The sequence below is a fragment of the Oncorhynchus mykiss genome, chromosome 13, assembly GCF_057628025.1.
Source record: "Oncorhynchus mykiss isolate SJ-2025 chromosome 13, ASM5762802v1, whole genome shotgun sequence".
NCBI lineage: Eukaryota > Metazoa > Chordata > Actinopteri > Salmoniformes > Salmonidae > Oncorhynchus > Oncorhynchus mykiss.
Genome location: NC_143034.1, coordinates 38,445,690 through 38,463,954, shown reverse-complemented (window position 1 = coordinate 38,463,954; position 18,265 = coordinate 38,445,690). Strand labels below are relative to the sequence as shown.

Below are 18,265 nucleotides of genomic sequence, written 5' to 3'. Positions count from 1 at the left end.
ATGCCATTGGATTTAGGTTAAATGTTGGGTGAAAAAAATATGCCCTTACGTTGACTTTTTGCAAATACACTCAGTTTCACGTTGATTCATCAGTTTTATATTGGTTAAAATTACGTGGAAACAACGTTGATTCAACCAGTTTTGCCATGCATGTAAAAACATCAGCTGTGCTTCTTGGTGGCCTTGACTTACGAGGCCTAGGGCCTACATGATCCTGTTGTAATGTATCTGTTATATTAAAAAGCAGTATCAATGTGCTCAACATTTCTAAATGTATGCATGTTATTTTAGACCACTTATTACATTTCTATATGCTCAAACCTGTAATATAGCAGTATTATAAGCACCACTCTTGACGTTTGGGTTTGATCGAACTACTAGCTCCGTGAACTGTAGCCTATAGTTAAATTATCACAATGTATTTGAAAATAACTTGAAACTTCCCAATTTTTCAACTCTCAATTTCCAGCAAATACCATTTTAAACCTGTGGATGCATAAAAAAGGGACCATTTCTTCAGCACCCTACCTCGATACGATTCAGGGTGGCTATGCAAGGTGCCAACCATACATTTTATTTGACAGCGTTTCAGGATACGATCATTTAAAGGGTGTGAACCGAGAACACAGTGCCGTTACATTCACTTCCTGAAACATTTTCCGCTCATTTAGAATTTGCGGCACGCCGAGTTGTGACGTATAGCCTGGGCTACACTCCGTACTGTGCAGACGTTTTTGTCATATGAATGTGGATGTAAATTATAAAAGTAAACCAAGAACATCGTCGCACATTCCGTTTTTAAAGACACGGTAAGAACGCACACGGTAAGATCTGCCTGCTCAGATCTTCAATGCAACGGTTGTTAATTATGTAGGCTATGAAAACGAAAGCAAAATAATTTCAGTGTTCCTTTTTGACTAAACAATATAAATACAGAACTCCCTTGGATGTCGTCTTAACATTAAAATAATATATTTTTATAATAATCATGATGTTTTCATCTATTGGAATCATAATTAATTATGCTGTTCTTCAGCAGTGGGGATTCCCCGAAATTGTAGTGCTGCAAAGAGCGCATAATTCCGTCGCGGCTTTTTGTCTTTCTCAATATAACGTCAATGAATACCCTCGAACTGTTAATGTAATAATACAACATAAGCCATGTTTTGCTTAATTGTCCATTGTCTCATTAAGGATTTGCCGCGCACCATTACCGCGGGCTGCGAGGGGGTTACCCCAAAGACAGAATCGCTGATTCCACCAGCACTAAGCCACTAGGCTAGGGGGATTTCTGAAAGGGAGATTCTGATGAGACAATCCACGGTCCTTCATGGGTGCCGATTGAGAATCATAGGAATATTTGCTTGATTTAACATTAAACATGTTAGAAGATGGAAACTTTACCACACACTAATGCCTTTCTGAACATCCCGACAAGCAGGGCTGTAGCTAGGGTCTGAGTTTTAGTGAGGTCTGGAAGCACCCCCGCCACCATTTCAATAGATGGTAAGACAGTTGAAGCTCATTAACTGCATTTCTATACAATTTAAAAACACTCAGTTGCTATTTGGAGAACCTCAAAAATAGCAAAAATGATCCCTGCCATTATAACATTGGTTGCTGTAGCTTCATTCACCTCGATCTACAAACATATACAGTTGAAGTCGGGAAGTTCACATACACCTAGGCTGGAGTCATTAAGACTCATTTTTCAACCACTCCACAAATTTCTTGTTAACAAACTATAGTTTTGGCAAGTCGGTTAGGACATCTAATTTGTGGATGACCCAAGTAATGTTTACAGAGATTATTTCGCTTATAATTCACTGTATCACAATTCCAGTGGGTCAGAAGTTTACCTTCACTAAATTGACTGAGCCTTTAAACAGCTTTGAAAACTCCAGAAAATAATGTCATGGCTTTAGAAGCTTCTCATCCTTGGGAGCAATTTCCAAACGCCTGAAGGTACCACATTCATCTGTACAAACAATAGTACGCAAGTATAAACAACATGGGACCATGCAGCCGTCATACCACTCAAGGAAGGAGACGCGTTCTGTCTCCTAGAGATGAACCTACTGTGGTGCGAAAAGTGCAAATCAATCCCAGAACAACACGCAAAGGACCTTGTGAAGATGCTAGAGAAAACAGGTACAAAAGTATCTATATCCACAGTAAAACGAGTCCTTCATCGACATAACCTGAACGGCCGCTCAGCAAGGAAGAATCCACTGCTCCAAAACCACCATAAAAAAGCCAGACTACGGTTTGCAACTGCACATGAGGACAAAGATAGTACTTTTTGGAGAAATGTCCTCTAGTCTGATGAAACAAAAATAGAACTGTTTGGCCATAATAACCATCGTTATGTTTGGAGGAAAACGGGCGAGGCTTGAAAGCCGAAAAACACCGTCCCAAACCTGAAGCAGGGGGGTGGCAGTATCATGTTGTGGGGGTGCTTTGCTGCAGGAGGGACTGGTGCACTTCACAAAATAGATGGCATCATGGGGTAGGAAAAGTATGTGGATAATTGAAGCAACATCTCAACACATCAGTCAGGAAGTTAAAGCTTGGTTGCAAACGGGTCTTCCAAATGGACAATGACCACAAGCATACTTCCAAAGTTGTGGCAAAATGGCTTAAGGACAACAAAGTCAAGGTATTAGAGTGGCCATCACAAAGTCCTGACCTCAATCCTATAGAATATTTGTGGGCAGAACTGAAAAAGCGTGTGCGAGCAAGGAGGACTCAGTTACACCAGCTCTGTCAGGAGGAATGGGTCAAAATTCACCCAACTTATTGTGGGAAGCTTGTGGAATGCTACACAAAACATTTGACCCAAGTGAAACCATTTAAAAGGCAATGCTACCAAATACTAATTGAATGTATGTAAACTTCTGACCCACTGGGAATGTGATGAAATAAATAAAAGCTGAAATAAATCTCTACTATTATTCTGAAATGTCACATTCTTAAAATAAAGTGGTGATCCTAAATGACCTAAAACAGGGAATTTTTACCAAGATTAAATGTCAGGAATTGTGAAAAACTGAGTTTAAATGTATTTGGCTTGGTTGTGCATGTAAACTTCTGAATTCAACTATAGCATATTAGCTAAACAGTTAGCCACTACACTTTAACTCGCATCAACTCAGCACCGGAATTCAAAACTATAATTGTATGTGTACAGAGGAATCTGTTGGCAGAAAAAGTATTTTATTTACAAAAAGGTCAACAAATAAGTTTACAGATTTGTTGTAGTTTTACAGACAATTTCCTGCAATTCTACATGTTTTGCCATGTTAGTATGATACAAGAGTAAATACCAGAACGAATGTGGGCCCCTTGGATGTCAGGACCCATGGGTACATGCTTTGCGATCCGGGTCGGTAATTCAGCCATGAAAGTTTAGCTGGCTAGACTAACGACTCATTTACCAACCTAAAAAAGGTTAACAGTCATGGTCTAATTAAGTGACTGACAATGTATTTATTTGTATTCAAAAATATTACAGGAGGTCCAGACCTCGGTGTCCTCATATGTAGCTACGGCCCTGGTTATAAGTCCATGTGAATAAACTCCTTAAAAAGATAGGTTTGTTTTAAAATGTGGGGATATTACATAAACCCCTCCCCCTATTTACTAAACACTTTCATGCACAAATGTTTGGACTATATCTCATTATGAAGAGCTTTGAATGGGATTTTTTGAATGTTAAAGTCATGCAGGTAGTCAGTTAATTGCAGGACTTCAGGAATAGGAAATGTTAATGTCAACAGAGTCTTTGTAGATGTACATTTGCATAGGTCTACAAATTGTCCAACATCTACCGCACACCTGTCAGCCTACAGATTGCCATGGCAACAAAGGAGAGTGACCCGAGTGGATCCGGAGGACTCTCCAGGCAGAATTCGGGAGTGGCGGGACCGTGGGAATCGGACTTGACTGCAGTGCAGCACAGTTTGAAGTTTGTGAAGAAGCTGGAAGAGCACTATGTTTGTCCCACCTGTAAAGGAGTAGTTCTCAACCCACACCAAACCGGCTGTGGACACATCTTCTGCTACCGCTGCATCCAAGGGCTCCTGTAAGAACAGTAGTGATAACAAAACAGCCATTTACTGCATGTTATGTGTTCATTTACACAGTGAGGGGGGGTATGGGGGAGGGTATGACTTTGGGTCAAATCCATTTTAATTCCAGTCAGTCTAGGAGTTGAATCGAAATTCTATTTGTGATTTGAAAATGGTCCTTTCCCCTCTGAAGATTGTATTATTGTTTAAGCAAAAAAATATGTCTCCAAGCTGACTGAAATTGAACTGGAATCAGCCCTCAATTACCAGCCATCAATTGTGCAAGATCTGTCACAATTTAAAGGGGAAGTTGGTAGAGAACAGCACTTACAACGCCAGGGTTGTGGGTTCGATTTCCATGGGGGACCCGTACGAAAATGTACACAGTCACTACTAGAAGTTGCTCTGGATAAGAGTGTCATCTAATTGTCAGTTAGGTGGTTTCTCACCCTGAAAGTAGTCCATGGGCCAGGAGAAATTGATCTTTTTTTTTTTTTTTTAAACGGCCACTGCAAACTTCAGCCACCACAAGATTGGAAATGAAAACATTTGAGCATTGTTTTTTTTAATGGTCACATGACCACAAAGTAACATCAAACCAAATATGGAGTGGATTGTAGTTGATTTCAGGTGATTCGGCCTTTAAATATATATATTTTAAATTTGTGAAATAATCAAGTTACACAATTCTGAATTTACTCTTTAATAATGTGTTAGCCCATTGCGCTAAAGGGCCATTCTTTGATACTGTAGGTAGCATATGTCATAAGTTAAAAGTCAGCAATCATTTTGAAATGTGATGCTCTCTTTTGTGCAGGGAAAACTCCCCAGCCACCACCCCTGCCTGTCCTTTGGACAGAGGTTTGATCAAATCTGATGAGGTGAGATTAAGAAACCATGGTTCATTTGGGAAGAAAGCTAAATATATGAAGAAATACTTTAGGCATACTTTATTCAGAATTACTTTTCGCAGAGTACAGTTTTACTGATAACAACTGATGTCTACTTTGTATTTTCACTGGTACATAAAAATATTTTGGGGGTTTTACTTTTCATGAAACTTTAAGACACCCAACCTACTTCATTTGTAAGACAAAACTATTTTATTGACAGAAATTAAACAATCATGAGTGTCTTGAAATGTAAAACAATACTACACAATTGTTACCGTTTCCTGCAGGTTTTCCAAGACAATTGCTGCAAAAGGGAGATCTCAAATTTAGAAGTTTACTGCACAAACTCCCCCAACTGCTCCCACAGAATGACATTATGTCGGTTGCAGGTAAATCCCACAAGACATCACAAATACCAAATGTTACCCGTTGCTGTAGTAAATACGAGAGAAAACGCCAGCTAAAACAGGACTGTAAAATAAATCATTAACAAATGCTCAGACAGCAACATGACCAAACATTTGATACATGATATACATTCCCTCTCTCTTTCTCAGGAGCATCTACAGGCATGTCAGTTTGAGTCATTGCAGTGTTCCAATGCAGGCTGCAGTGAGACCATGCAACGTAAGGACCTGCAGGAGCACCTCAGAATCAGCTGCTCCTACCGTATGGAGCCCTGTCACTACTGCAAGCATCCTTACACATGCTGCCAGCTCGAGGTGAATGCCAGAGGAATTGACTGTTTTAATATGTTCTTACTCTTGCAATGGTCAGGGTTTACGTTTTATGATATGAGGACTTTCGATTTGCTGTTGTCCCCGGTGGTTTATTTGGGATTGTCTAAGATGGTGGAACGGTCCTCAGGCTCAACATAGTATTTTTACTCTGTTATGAAACCCATAACTAGCCTACTGATTTTGCTGCACCTGTTATGTCTAGGTGTCTTAGGCCTAGGTAACCGGATTTAAGTGCATATACAGTACATGAGAAATCACTGTATGCACCTATGTGTTGAATGCATGTACCCCGGACACAGCTACCTTAACTTAGGTCCAAGGCCAGCTCCGTCTTGATCTTTTGATCAGCCAGTCCCAGCTATTATTATTTGTTCAGGTGGTGACAAAATAAATATGTACCAAACTACAAAAAGGCCTGCCCATTCAAAGAGGTTAACTAACACCAAGAAACAAACAAAAGGGTGGCTGGGGGGCTTCTGGCCTCCTCTCTTTCTCTGACTGACAATCACTTTAAATTGGCTGCACCTGATGTGTTTCTCAAGGCTTAGCTCAGCATGTAGACCTGATTGCTGCCACCTGGGGATGGAGTGTGGAAGTGTATCCTGGAAATGTGTTGCCTAACTCTCTGCTAACACTATGCTACCCCCCATATCATAACAAGTAATATTAAGGAAGTCCTTCAACTGTGTTCCCCCTCTAACCCTTGGTTGTACTACATTTAGCCAAAGATTATTTTTACAGTCTGGGAATTACATACAGTAATTCTCCCAACAGGTGGCGCAAGTGACTTGAATGGATGTTTGAATCCCTCACACTTACTGCAGTCTCTTAACAGTTCACAAAACTACAAGTGCCTTTGACAACACTTGAACGAAGCTCTTTTCAGTCTATTATGATATGATACTGTAAGTCACTAAGAAGGAACATCCTTCTTAATAATCACTTATTATTTCTGTTCGCACTCCACCAGGATCATGAGAGGCATTCATGCCCAGAGGTTGAAATCAAGTGCCCCAACAAATGCTCCCAGATGATTAAAAGATGCATGGTAAATATTCAGATATGACCATAACATTTGTTTTATTTGCTGAATATATTGTTTGAAGAGGCTCATTTATTGTTTGAAGAAGGATTTTCTATATTCCTTGACATTTTGCCACAAGCACCATACACTGATTGTACAAAACATTAGGAACACCTGCTCTTTCCATGACAGACTGACCAGGGGAATCCAGGTGAAAGCAATGATCCCTAATTGATGTCACTTGTAAAATCCACTTCAATCAGTGTAGATGAAGGGGGGAGACAAGTTAAATAAGTATTTTTAAGACATGGATTGTGTATGTGTGCCATTCAGAGGGTAAATGGGCAAGACAAAATATTTAAGTGCCTTTGAACAGGGTAAGTGCCAGGCACACCGGTTTGAGTGTCAAGAACTGCAACGCTGCTGGGTTTTTCACGCTCAACACTTTGTCTGTATCAAGAATGGTCCACCACCCAAAGGACATCCAGCCAACTTGACATAACTGTGTGAAGCATTGGAGCCAACATGGGCCAGCATCCCTGTGGAAAACTTTCACCACCATGTGGAGTACATGCCCCAGCGAATTGAGGCTGTTCTGGGGGGAAAAGGGGATGAAAGTCAATATTAGAAAGTGATCCTTATGATCTGTACACTCGGTGTATAATACACTGTACAGCTGTGTGTAGAACTGTATGAGTGTGGAGAACTAATTTGGTTCCTGCTTCTACATTTCATCCTTTTCTGACTTCTCCCCTCTTTTTCACCTTTTTATACCCTCCCCCTCACTCTACCTCTCTGATTAACACCTCTTTGCTTTTAATGTACTCTCTCTATCACACAGCTTGAAGACCATGCTGACCAGTGTCCTGAGGTGCAGACGGACTGTGTTTTTAAGAAATATGGCTGCTTTGTCCGGGTTGGTGGACATATTTTCCCCCTCTCTGTGCTTTGGATTCTAATTCCACGCCAAAGGAAATCTAGTTGTAGTCGGACAATCTCAATTTATCGGTTGGGCTGGAAGCTCCAAAGTCGCAATGATTGCATTCTCAATGGGTCAAAGTCCTTATTCGACCCTCTTGGATGGGTAGTGGCTGACACAGATGTCGTGTGGTGATAAAACAATGGCCTTGTAACAATTCACGACAATAAGTAATGTCTATAGGGTCTCCAGAGTTTCAGAAATAACAAAAATATATATGCAACATCCACTATTTTACTGAGTTACATATAAGGAAATCAATCAATTGAAATAAATAAATTAGGCCATGGGTGGTCATGGGAGGGCATAGGCCCAGCCAATCAGAATGAGTTTATCCACACAAAAGGGCTTTATTACAGACAGAAATACTGTCCGGGTGGCTGGTCTCTGACGATCCCACAGGTGAAGAAGCCCGATGTGGAGGTACTGGGCTGGCATGGTTACACGTGGTCTGAGGTTGTGAGGCCAGTTGGACATACTGCCAAATTCTCTAAACAACGTTGGAGGTGGCTCACAGTAGAGAAATTAACAAAATTATCTGGCAACAGTTCTGGAGGACATTCCTGCAGTCAGCTTGTCAAATGCACGCTCCCTCAAAACTTGAGACATCTGTGACATTGTATTGTGTGACAAAACTGCACATTTTAGAGTGGCTTTTTATTGTCCCTAGCACAAAGTGCACTTGTGTAATGATCATGCTGTTTTATCAACTTCTTGATATGCCACACCTGGATGGATTATTTTAGAAAAGGAGAAATACTCACTAACAGGAATGTAAACACATTTGTGCACAAAATTTTAGAGAAATAAGCTTTTTGTGCATATGGAACATTTCTGGTATCTTTTATTTCAGGTCATGAAACATGGGACCAACACTTTACGTTTATATTTTTATTCAGTAATGGTAATAGGTGTTTATATGAACTAGTCCTATACAATACAACCAAAAGACACATATGAATTTGTCTTGGTTCAACATCAGCCTTTACCCATCATGACAAGTTAATGTCAATACAGTATGTATAATGAGTGTTATAATTTGTATGTCATTGTTTGCCATGTCATTCCTAAACATGACAGGCAGTTGTATGGCAACAGATGATTGCCACACAACTAATTGTTATTTCTTTCTGTGTGGACAGGAAAGGAGAGCCCAAGTTCAAGTTCATGAGGAAACTGCTCTCAATGACCATATCCTCCTGGTTCTGGGGAGCAACACCAAGCTGGAGACACAGGTAGGACCAATCACTATCCAGAACCTTTCTCAAATTAGGATTCAGCCCTTATAGTGCCTAGATCAATGTACCAAAGGGCAAGTTGTACCTGGAGACTTAGACCATTCCTCTGACCCGGCAGATGGCAATCCTCCAGCAGGAGGTGCTGCTGAGGCACAAGGAGCTCCAGGAGAGGAGCCGCCAGGTCAGCGGTCTGGAGAAAGAGGTCCGACCACTGGCCCAGCAGGTCAGCCGATGTGACAACACCCTGTCTGCAGTACAGGTAAGAAGCAGTACTGTATTGTAACCAATATAACACCCAGAGGCCTGGCTGGTCTAGTGGTAATGTTGCAGCATTTCTACATTTGAATCTGGCCTACTGCCCTTTTACACAGCCACTCTCCTTTCCCCACTTGCATCTTCTCTCTGTTAAAAAAAATCTGAAAATACCTTACAAATATTTATGGAAATGATGCACTCTTTCTGCAGTACAGGTAAGAAACACTGCTGTTACTGTTAATGGAACCCAAAGCAGGAATCAGTCATTCACACAATGCAATTAATATAATCCTTTGGTCATACAAATCAAAACTTTAGGATTCTCATAAGAGGAGAGACTAGCTGTATTATTGTGTATGAGGGCATGCAACAGAAAACGTTTTAAAACATTTTGTTTGGTGCCTAATGATTATGAACACTACCCATGTAATTAGCAGTACTGAAAATAAAGTGTTACCGTTTTCTGGTCGTCCATGTACAGAGGTCTCTGGAGGAGCAGCGGGATCACATCTCCAGCGTCCAGCTCCAGCTCGAGGAGTTGTCCAATGTGTTTGGCCCTGGTGTGGCCCGGGAGGAACTGGGCCAAATCAGAGCGTCCCTGGACGCCCTCAGACAGCAGGTGTCCGTCACGGAGGGGCTCAAAGACCACCTGGGTGAGTGGAGGGGGTCCTTAATGGTCTGGGTGAACTAAAGGTGGATTAGAGATCATTATTATGGTTTCCACTGACAGTAAGCCCATGAATGGTGAAAAGTGGGTCTTGTGAAATGTAACTGGCACTGGGTTGTTTGAATTATGGTAAAACTGCCTCTGTCTTTGGCAGCATATTCCACAGAATTCAAGTAACTCAGTGGTTACCAATCCCGGGTTACTGGAAGACGCAAGACTTTTAGGGCAATGATCTTATGTCTAAGGCTTTTAAGCGATTATGAGCAAATAATTAACATTGTACTGACATTTATTAAAATCACTTGTGGATTAATTAAAGTATAAAAAATTCCCCCAGGGGAGTTGAAGGAGACCTACATGCGCCACTCGCGCCTCCTCAGCATCCATACGGCGCAGCTGGAGTGCAACGAGGAGCACTTCAGAGAGCTCGAGTCCACCTCGTACGACGGCAAGCTCATCTGGAAGCTCCGCGACTACCGTAAGAGAAAGGAGGCCGGGTCTCAAGGCCAGGGACCGTGCCTGAGCAGCGCGCCCTTCCACACGGGCCGCAGTGGCTACAAAATGGCCGCCAGGGCCTACCTGAACGGCGACGGGGCCGGCCGGGACACCCACCTGTCTCTCTACGTGGTCCTCATGAGGGGCGACTTCGACCCCCTCCTGCCCTGGCCCTTCAGACAGCCTGTGTCATTGTCAGTGCTGGACCAGAGCGGCACCAACAACCACCTGACTATGAGTTTCAAACCCGACCCAGAAAACACTAGCTTCCACCGGCCTGGCTCAGCCGCTGCAACCACCAACGTGGCCTCTGGTTTCCAGTGCTTTGCCTCGCATGCCCAGCTGGAGACACCCAAGAACGCCATCTACGTGAGAGACGATACGCTCTTTGTTAAGGTCAAAGTAGACACGAGCGGTTTGGAGGACTTGTAGAGGGGCCTTAATTAAAGAACTGGTTTGAGATCATTTCAAAAACAGTTAGCTAATGCTTCAAAGCTCAGTGCAGGCCAATGCCTCAGCTGTACTCCAAATTTAGCAAACAGAAAGTGTCAGCAAATCCATGCATTTTTCCCCAGATATTGAAACGATAAAGCAATACAGATATTGCAGTGAAGTATTTAAAAAATGTTATTGCTTTAGCCTTGTCTGCAGACTGCTTGTATATGTTCACTGAGGATTCAAGTGTTAATGCTCCCCACAGATATTGTATTTTGTGGTAAAGTCCTACAATCAGAGAGCATGCAATCTATTAATTGTCAATTGATGACATCTCAGGGATTAATGGACAGCTGTTAAAAAGTAGTTGATGTAATTGTAATAACTTTACTGAATAAGCCAATGTACGTTGAAGGTTTATATACATTATTTAAAAATGTAAACATTATAAAAGTAAGAATGCTTATTCATGAAAGTTATTATGGTGTTATCATTGATGGTGTGAATTGTTACATGTGTTTTTCCTTACATTTTGTGGTACATGCATAACAATCATCAATGCGTTTTGTTTAGAAATTATGTTTTTGCATTGTTTAAAGTAGTTAGGGAAACCAAATGTGCTTGTTCAAGTAGTGATGAGTAGAGTTTAAGTGACATATTATTTTTAATGCTATAAAGTAAACAAAAGTAATGTCTATATGGTCTATATTAAAGAAAATGATTAGCTAATCACACCCTTTTTAGTATTTTTTTTTTTACAATTTGAGGATCGGGTGTCTAAATAGAGTGTAGTTTGTTTTTTCTTAAATGTCATGTCCAGATGCCAATTCAACAACTGTGATAGAAAAATGACATATTTACCTGATCTGTTTGATATTAATATACTTAACTAATAGTATGACATTTATGTTCTATTACATGTCTGTGTGAATTGAGTGGAGCCTAAAAACCTACAGCTGGTATTCCATAGATAAATGTGGTGGGTGTAACCAAGAGAGAGAGCCTGGAGGAATAAAACAAAACCCTTATTGTATCTAGTCCTTCTTGCATCTGGGAAACAACACCAGAGGCAGATGACCACAGGATAAACCCAAAGTGGCTTATGGTGCCCCCAATCTGCATGGGAGGGGTGGATCCAGCCATGACTTAGTATCAGTTACATAAAAACTCTGCATTGTCTGTAAATGTTAGGCTACTCGGCCCAACAGTCAAGAGTGTTGGGTTGACTAGTCTCATTATTGCAACAATTAATGAATATTAAATTAAGATGATTGTTTGAAGAAATTACAAAGTCTCTCTCAGTATGAATTTTCCACGACACAACCCATTCATGGTAAACACTGTGCATGTTGGCTCAAACGTAAATTAACCTTAAAAGTAAAATGCAATGTGCTGCTCTATACCGTGTCTTCTATTGAATGCCGGCCTATGTTTCCGGGATGAGTACAACAAAATGTCACTTAATTAAGCGCAACAAGAAAAATATATGTAACACTGTAAATATTTTTTAGTGGACTACACGAATCCCAACAGTAGTATTTCAGCACAAGACAAATTAACTAATTCTGGAAACCTAGTAGTTACCAATTATTAGCCATAAGTTAATTGTTTAATTTTGCTCTCTTTCAGAGATACAGCAAGCTACAGTGGGGCAAAAAAGTATTTAGTCAGCCACCAATTGTGCAAGTTCTCCCACTTAAAAATATGAGAGAGGCCTGTAATTTTCATCATAGGTACACTTCAACTATGACAGACAAAATTTGAAAAAAAATCCAGAAAATCACATTGTAGGATTTTTAATGAATTTATTTGCAAATTATGGTGGAAAATAAGTATTTGGTCACCTACAAACAAGCAAGATTTCTGGCTCTCACAGACCTGTAACTTCTTCTTTAAGAGGCTCCTCCGTCCTCCACTCGTTACCTGTATTAATGGCACCTGTTTGAACTTGTTATCAATATAAAAGACACCTGTCCACAACCTCAAACAGTCACACTCCAAACTTCACTATGGCCAAGACCAAAGAGCTGTCAAAGAGAGCTGGGACCAAAGTAACAAAGCCTACCATCAGTAACACACTACGCCGCCAGGGACACAAATTCTGCAGTGCCAGACGTGTCCCCCTGCTTAAGCCAGTACATGTCCAGGCCCGTCTGAAGTTTGCTAGAGAGCATTTGGATGATCCAGAAGAAGATTGGGAGAATGTCATATGGTCAGATGAAACCAAAATATAACTTTTTGGTAAAAACTCAACTCGTCGTGTTTGGAGGACAAAGAAATCTGAGTTGCATCCAAAGAACACCATACCTACTGTGAAGCATGGGGGTGGAAACATCATGCTTTGCGGCTGTTTTTCTGCAAAGGGACCAGGACGACTGATCCGTGTAAAGGAAAGAATGGATGGGGCCATGTATCGTGAGATTTTGAGTGAAAACCTCCTTCCGTCAGCAAGGGCATTGAAGATGAAACGTGGCTGGGTCTTTCAGCATGACAATGATCCCAAACACACCGCCCGGGCAACGAAGGAGTGGCTTCGTAAGAAGCATTTCAAGGTCCTGGAGTGGCCTAGCTAGTCTCCAGATCTCAACCCCATAGAAAATCTTTGGGAGTTGAAAGTCCGTGTTGCCCAGCCACAGCCCCAAAACATCACTGCTCTAGAGGAGATCTGCATGGAGGAATGGGCCAAAATACCAGCAACAGTGTGTGAAAACCTTGTGAAGACTTAGTGAAAATGTTTGACCTCTGTCATTGTCAACAAAGGGTATATAACAAAGTATTGAGATAAACTTTTGTTATTGACCAAATACTTAATTTCCACCATAATTTGCAAATAAATTCATTAAAAATCCTAGAATGTGATTTTCTGGATTTTCTTTCTCATTTTGTCGGTCATAGTTGAAGTGTACCTATGATGAACATTACAGGCCTCTCTCATCCTTATAAGTGGGAGAACTTGCACAATTGGTGGCTGACTAAATACTTTTTTGCCCCACTGTATCTTTAGAATCTCTTGAGATATGTCTCTCATATCTTCACACTGAGAACTAAGCATACAACAGACAGTTACTGTATAATGAGGGAAGGCATGATCATTTGGTCTCACAGAAAGCTAAAGTTAATATGCATTTGATTTTTGCATTAAAACTGTTCTCATTCAATACGGCTATTTATCAATGAATGCATAATGTTTGGCTCCATATTTTGTAGGCGGAGGCTGCAGATCCGAAGGTAACCGCCCTGTTCCGCCCTGTCAGTTCCCCTGGAAGCCCCTTCCCCCGAGCTGAAGATCCGAATCACATCCTGGCAATGTGTTTCTTTACCTTTACCCACCCATTTCTGTGGTCACCCTACCTTCCCATTTCTCACTGTCAATTGTAACGATAATTATATTTACCAGTGAAATGACATGGCAGAATCTGCATTCCAACCATTTCATCCCAATAAGTTTCATGGGAATACACATTAGATCTTCTTGAATTATATGCAGTGTTGTTTCAAAGTACTGTGTTTTATTTTAAGTTTGTTACATGCTTTTTTCCTTACATTGTGTTTACATGCATAACACTTATGTGCATCACATCTCGTTGTGAGATGCCATTTATTTGTCCTACTATGTCTTTGATAGAGATTGGCGGGGAACAATCTTTAGTAACATTTTCCTACGTACTGTATCTGAAACCACTGTGGGATGGACATGAACCAGCACAATGACAGTGTGTGCGGGTCATTATTCTTATGACTGTTAATGGTAAAGCAACATTATGTGAGCTTTCATGTAAAAACATTATGGGATGCCAATGCATAATAAAAAAATGACACTTCAGATACAGGTATGAAGCTCTAATATACATTTCTATGGGAATGGGGTGATTTTCTGGGTAAATACTGAAATAACAAGGCTGGGATTCAATCCGAGGCACGTTACAGAGCAGCGAACTAAGCGAAATAAAATGTATGTGATCTATGAGAAAGAAATTGCCTTTAAAAAGGTGCATTACCAGCTAGTACGCTGCTCCATTATGGAATCCCGGCCTTAAAAATAATGGAAGAGTAACAACACACACGAATGGACCACAACAACCATATTTATGAATTAATGGTGCTAGTTTATTCAAAAAGCTGACACGTTTCAACCGTAGTCTTGTCAAAATGACAGCCTTGTCATTCTGTCTGACTCTACAGAAACACATGGTTCTACTTTACAGAAATACGAAAGCAAATACAGTGCCTTGCGAAAGTATTCGGCCCCCTTGAACTTTGCGACCTTTTGCCACATTTCAGGCTTCAAACATAAAGATATAAAACTGTATTTTTTTGTGAAGATTCAACAACAAGTGGGACACAATCATGAAGTGGAACGACATTTATTGGATATTTCAAACGTTTTTAACAAAGCAAAAATGGAAAAATTGGGCGTGCAATATTATTCAGCCCCCTTAAGTTAATACTTTGTAGCGCCACCTTTTGCTGCGATTACAGCTGTAAGTCGCTTGGGGTATGTCTCTTATCAGTTTTGCACATCGAGAGACTGAATTTTTTTCCCATTCCTCCTTGCAAAACAGCTCGAGCTCAGTGAGGTTGGATGGAGAGCATTTGTGAACAGCAGTTTTCAGTTCTTTCCACAGATTCTCGATTGGATTCAGGTCTGGACTTTGACTTGGCCATTCTAACACCTGGATATGTTTATTTTTGAACCATTCCATTGTAGATTTAGCTTTATGTTTTGGATCATTGTCTTGTTGGAAGACAAATCTCCGTCCCAGTCTCAGGTCTTTTGCGGACTCCATCAGGTTTTCTTCCAGAATGGTCCTGTATTTGGCTCCATCCATCTTCCCATCAATTTTAACCATCTTCCCTGTCCCTGCTGAAGAAAAGCAGGCCCAAACCATGATGCTGCCACCACCATGTTTGACAGTGGGGATGGTGTGTTCAGCTGTGTTGCTTTTAAGCCAAACATAACGTTTTGCATTGTTGCCAAAAAGTTCAATTTTGGTTTCATCTGACCAGAGCACCTTCTTCCACATGTTTGGTGTGTCTCCCAGGTGGCTTGTGGCAAACTTTAAACAACACTTTTTATGGATATCTTTAAGAAATGGCTTTCTTCTTGCCACTCTTCCATAAAGGCCAGATTTGTGCAATATACGACTGATTGTTGTCCTATGGACAGAGTCTCCCACCTCAGCTGTAGATCTCTGCTGTTCATCCAGAGTGATCATGGGCCTCTTGGCTGCATCTCTGATCAGTCTTCTCCTTGTATGAGCTGAAAGTTTAGAGGGACGGCCAGGTCTTGGTAGATTTGCAGTGGTCTGATACTCCTTCCATTTCAATATTATCGCTTGCACAGTGCTCCTTGGGATGTTTAAAGCTTGGGAAATCTTTTTGTATCCAAATCCGGCTTTAAACTTCTTCACAACAGTATCTCGGACCTGCCTGGTGTGTTCCTTGTTATTCATGATGCTCTCTGCGCTTTTAACGGACCTCTGAGACTATCACAGTGCAGGTGCATTTATACGGAGACTTGATTACACACAGGGGGATTATATTTATCATCATTAGTCATTTAGGTCAACATTGGATCATTCAGAGATCCTCACTGAACTTCTGGAGAGAGTTTGCTGCACTGAAAGTAAAGGGGCTGAATAATTTTGCACGCCCAATTTTTCAGTTTTTGATTTGTTAAAAAAGTTTGAAATATCCAATAAATGTCGTTCCACTTCATGATTGTGTCCCACTTGTTGTTGATTCTTCACAAAAAAATACAGTTTTATATATTTATGTTTGAAGCCTGAAATGTGGCAAAATGTCGCAAAGTTCAAGGGGGCCGAATACTTTCGCAAGGCACTGTATATACAATGCATGTATGTAAATGCCTTAAATCTCAAAGAAAGTCCAGCACATCAGATTGGAACATTTGGAGAGAAAAAAATGATGACAGACAGATCCAGTAACTTTGGGCAGGTGCTGGAAGTCAAAGTAAATGTTAAACAAAAAGTAAAGTAGACGTGGCACACAGATCTTGTGGTTTAAGGAAACAAATGTTCACATTTCAACATATACCTATGGTAGATAAATTACAAGATGATGTTATAATACTGTTTATGAATCGAATAGCTATGATGAGTACTCTCTCATCTGTGTCCGTGGGACTGAGTTGGGATCTGGAGCTTGAGCTGACAATTGATTCATGTCTTGGTGATAAAAACCTACAGCTGGCATTCCATAGATAAGATGTGGTGTGTGACCCGAGATAGAGATAGAAAAAACCCTTATTGTGCAGATGACCACAGGATGAACCCAGGATGGCTTGTGGATTTTATTTTTGCATTAAAAACAACTGTTCTCATTATTCAATAAAAGCTGTTTATAAATAAATGTATAATGTTTGGCTGCATATTTTGTTGGCTGAGGCTGCATGTTATGGCCGTGTTTCTTTACCTCTACTTTAAGCACCAATTTTTGTGGTCCCCCTCCCTTCACATTTCTCAAAGGGAGGGTGACCTGTGAAATGGCAATGCAGCTTCTGCATGCCAACCATTTGATCTTAATCAGTTTCATGGGAATACGCATTAGATCTTATTGAATTGTGTACAGTGTTGTTTCGAAGTACAGTGTTTCATTTGAATTATGTATAGGGAGCGAATTTTAGAGCAGATGGTGTTAAACTGTAGCACACCTGTGTTTTGTTTCAATCAAAACACATTTTGCCTAGTGACGCGCTGTTGGGTTTTGGCCACGAGAGAAAAATGTTACCATTCTCACAATCATCCTAAATCTCATAAGAAATTAGGTGTTGTTTTTTGTCTTACAGTAACATATGCTATTATGTTCGGGTCTGATATATAGAAAAATATCATTACGTGATTCAGTCTGGATTTAACAAGCAGAATTCTCAATTCATCACAGAAATTTGCCAAAGTAGCCAGTTCTCTGGGCTATTAATTAATTAAACAAGTAAAGCAGAGAGACTGCGTAAAATTAGAGAATCCCACACATGCGCAGAAGCTTTGGATTTAGTTGTAGGGAAAATGGTTCTAGAGAATTTGGATCTGCAGCCACTCTGTATTTTGAAACTTCTCTTAATGGTCTATCAAAAGCACAATCCCTGATTCTATTACATTTTTTTGTCAGCTATATGGCAGCCCTGCTTTTTGGTGGCTGGACATGGCTGGAAAAATGTAATCAGTGGGTATCATCACTCATTGAAATTACCATCAGCTGTACATATTGCAGATTGCACCTTTAAAAAGTTATTTACACTTTCTTTAGAAATATATCAAATGCACCAGCTTTCATGTCAAGTTTTTGTCACTCATGCCAAATATGGCACAGATCTGTGACGAGGCTAGCTGTCAGTAACTTTGACTAAACATTGAGCCCTGGGGGAACCTCCTCCAAATCAGGATTCTTCCAGTTAGCACCATTCACTCTCCATTCACTGCTATGGTGTGCCTGTCCAAAGTCAACTCTAC

The 18,265-nt window shown here is 40.7% G+C and overlaps 1 protein-coding gene across 2 annotated transcripts; it reads left to right on the top strand.

The window, feature by feature from the left end:
* Positions 1 to 601: 601 nt before the first annotated feature.
* Positions 602 to 12,087, top strand: traf5 (Tnf receptor-associated factor 5). Of its 2 annotated transcripts, none has more exons than XM_021557403.3 (11): positions 602 to 809; positions 3,845 to 4,084; positions 4,888 to 4,951; positions 5,251 to 5,352; positions 5,521 to 5,685; positions 6,674 to 6,751; positions 7,569 to 7,643; positions 8,849 to 8,941; positions 9,063 to 9,203; positions 9,681 to 9,852; positions 10,204 to 12,087. In XM_021557403.3, the coding sequence occupies exons 1-11, from the start codon at positions 742 to 744 to the stop codon at positions 10,791 to 10,793; spliced, it is 1,788 nt and encodes a 595-aa protein (XP_021413078.1). In that variant the 5' UTR covers positions 602 to 741; the 3' UTR covers positions 10,794 to 12,087. The 2 variants fall into 2 exon arrangements, with proteins under 2 accessions (XP_021413078.1, XP_021413079.1); XM_021557404.3 differs by having other exon boundaries at positions 628 to 809; positions 3,852 to 4,084.
* The last annotated feature ends 6,178 nt before the right edge of the window (positions 12,088 to 18,265 follow it).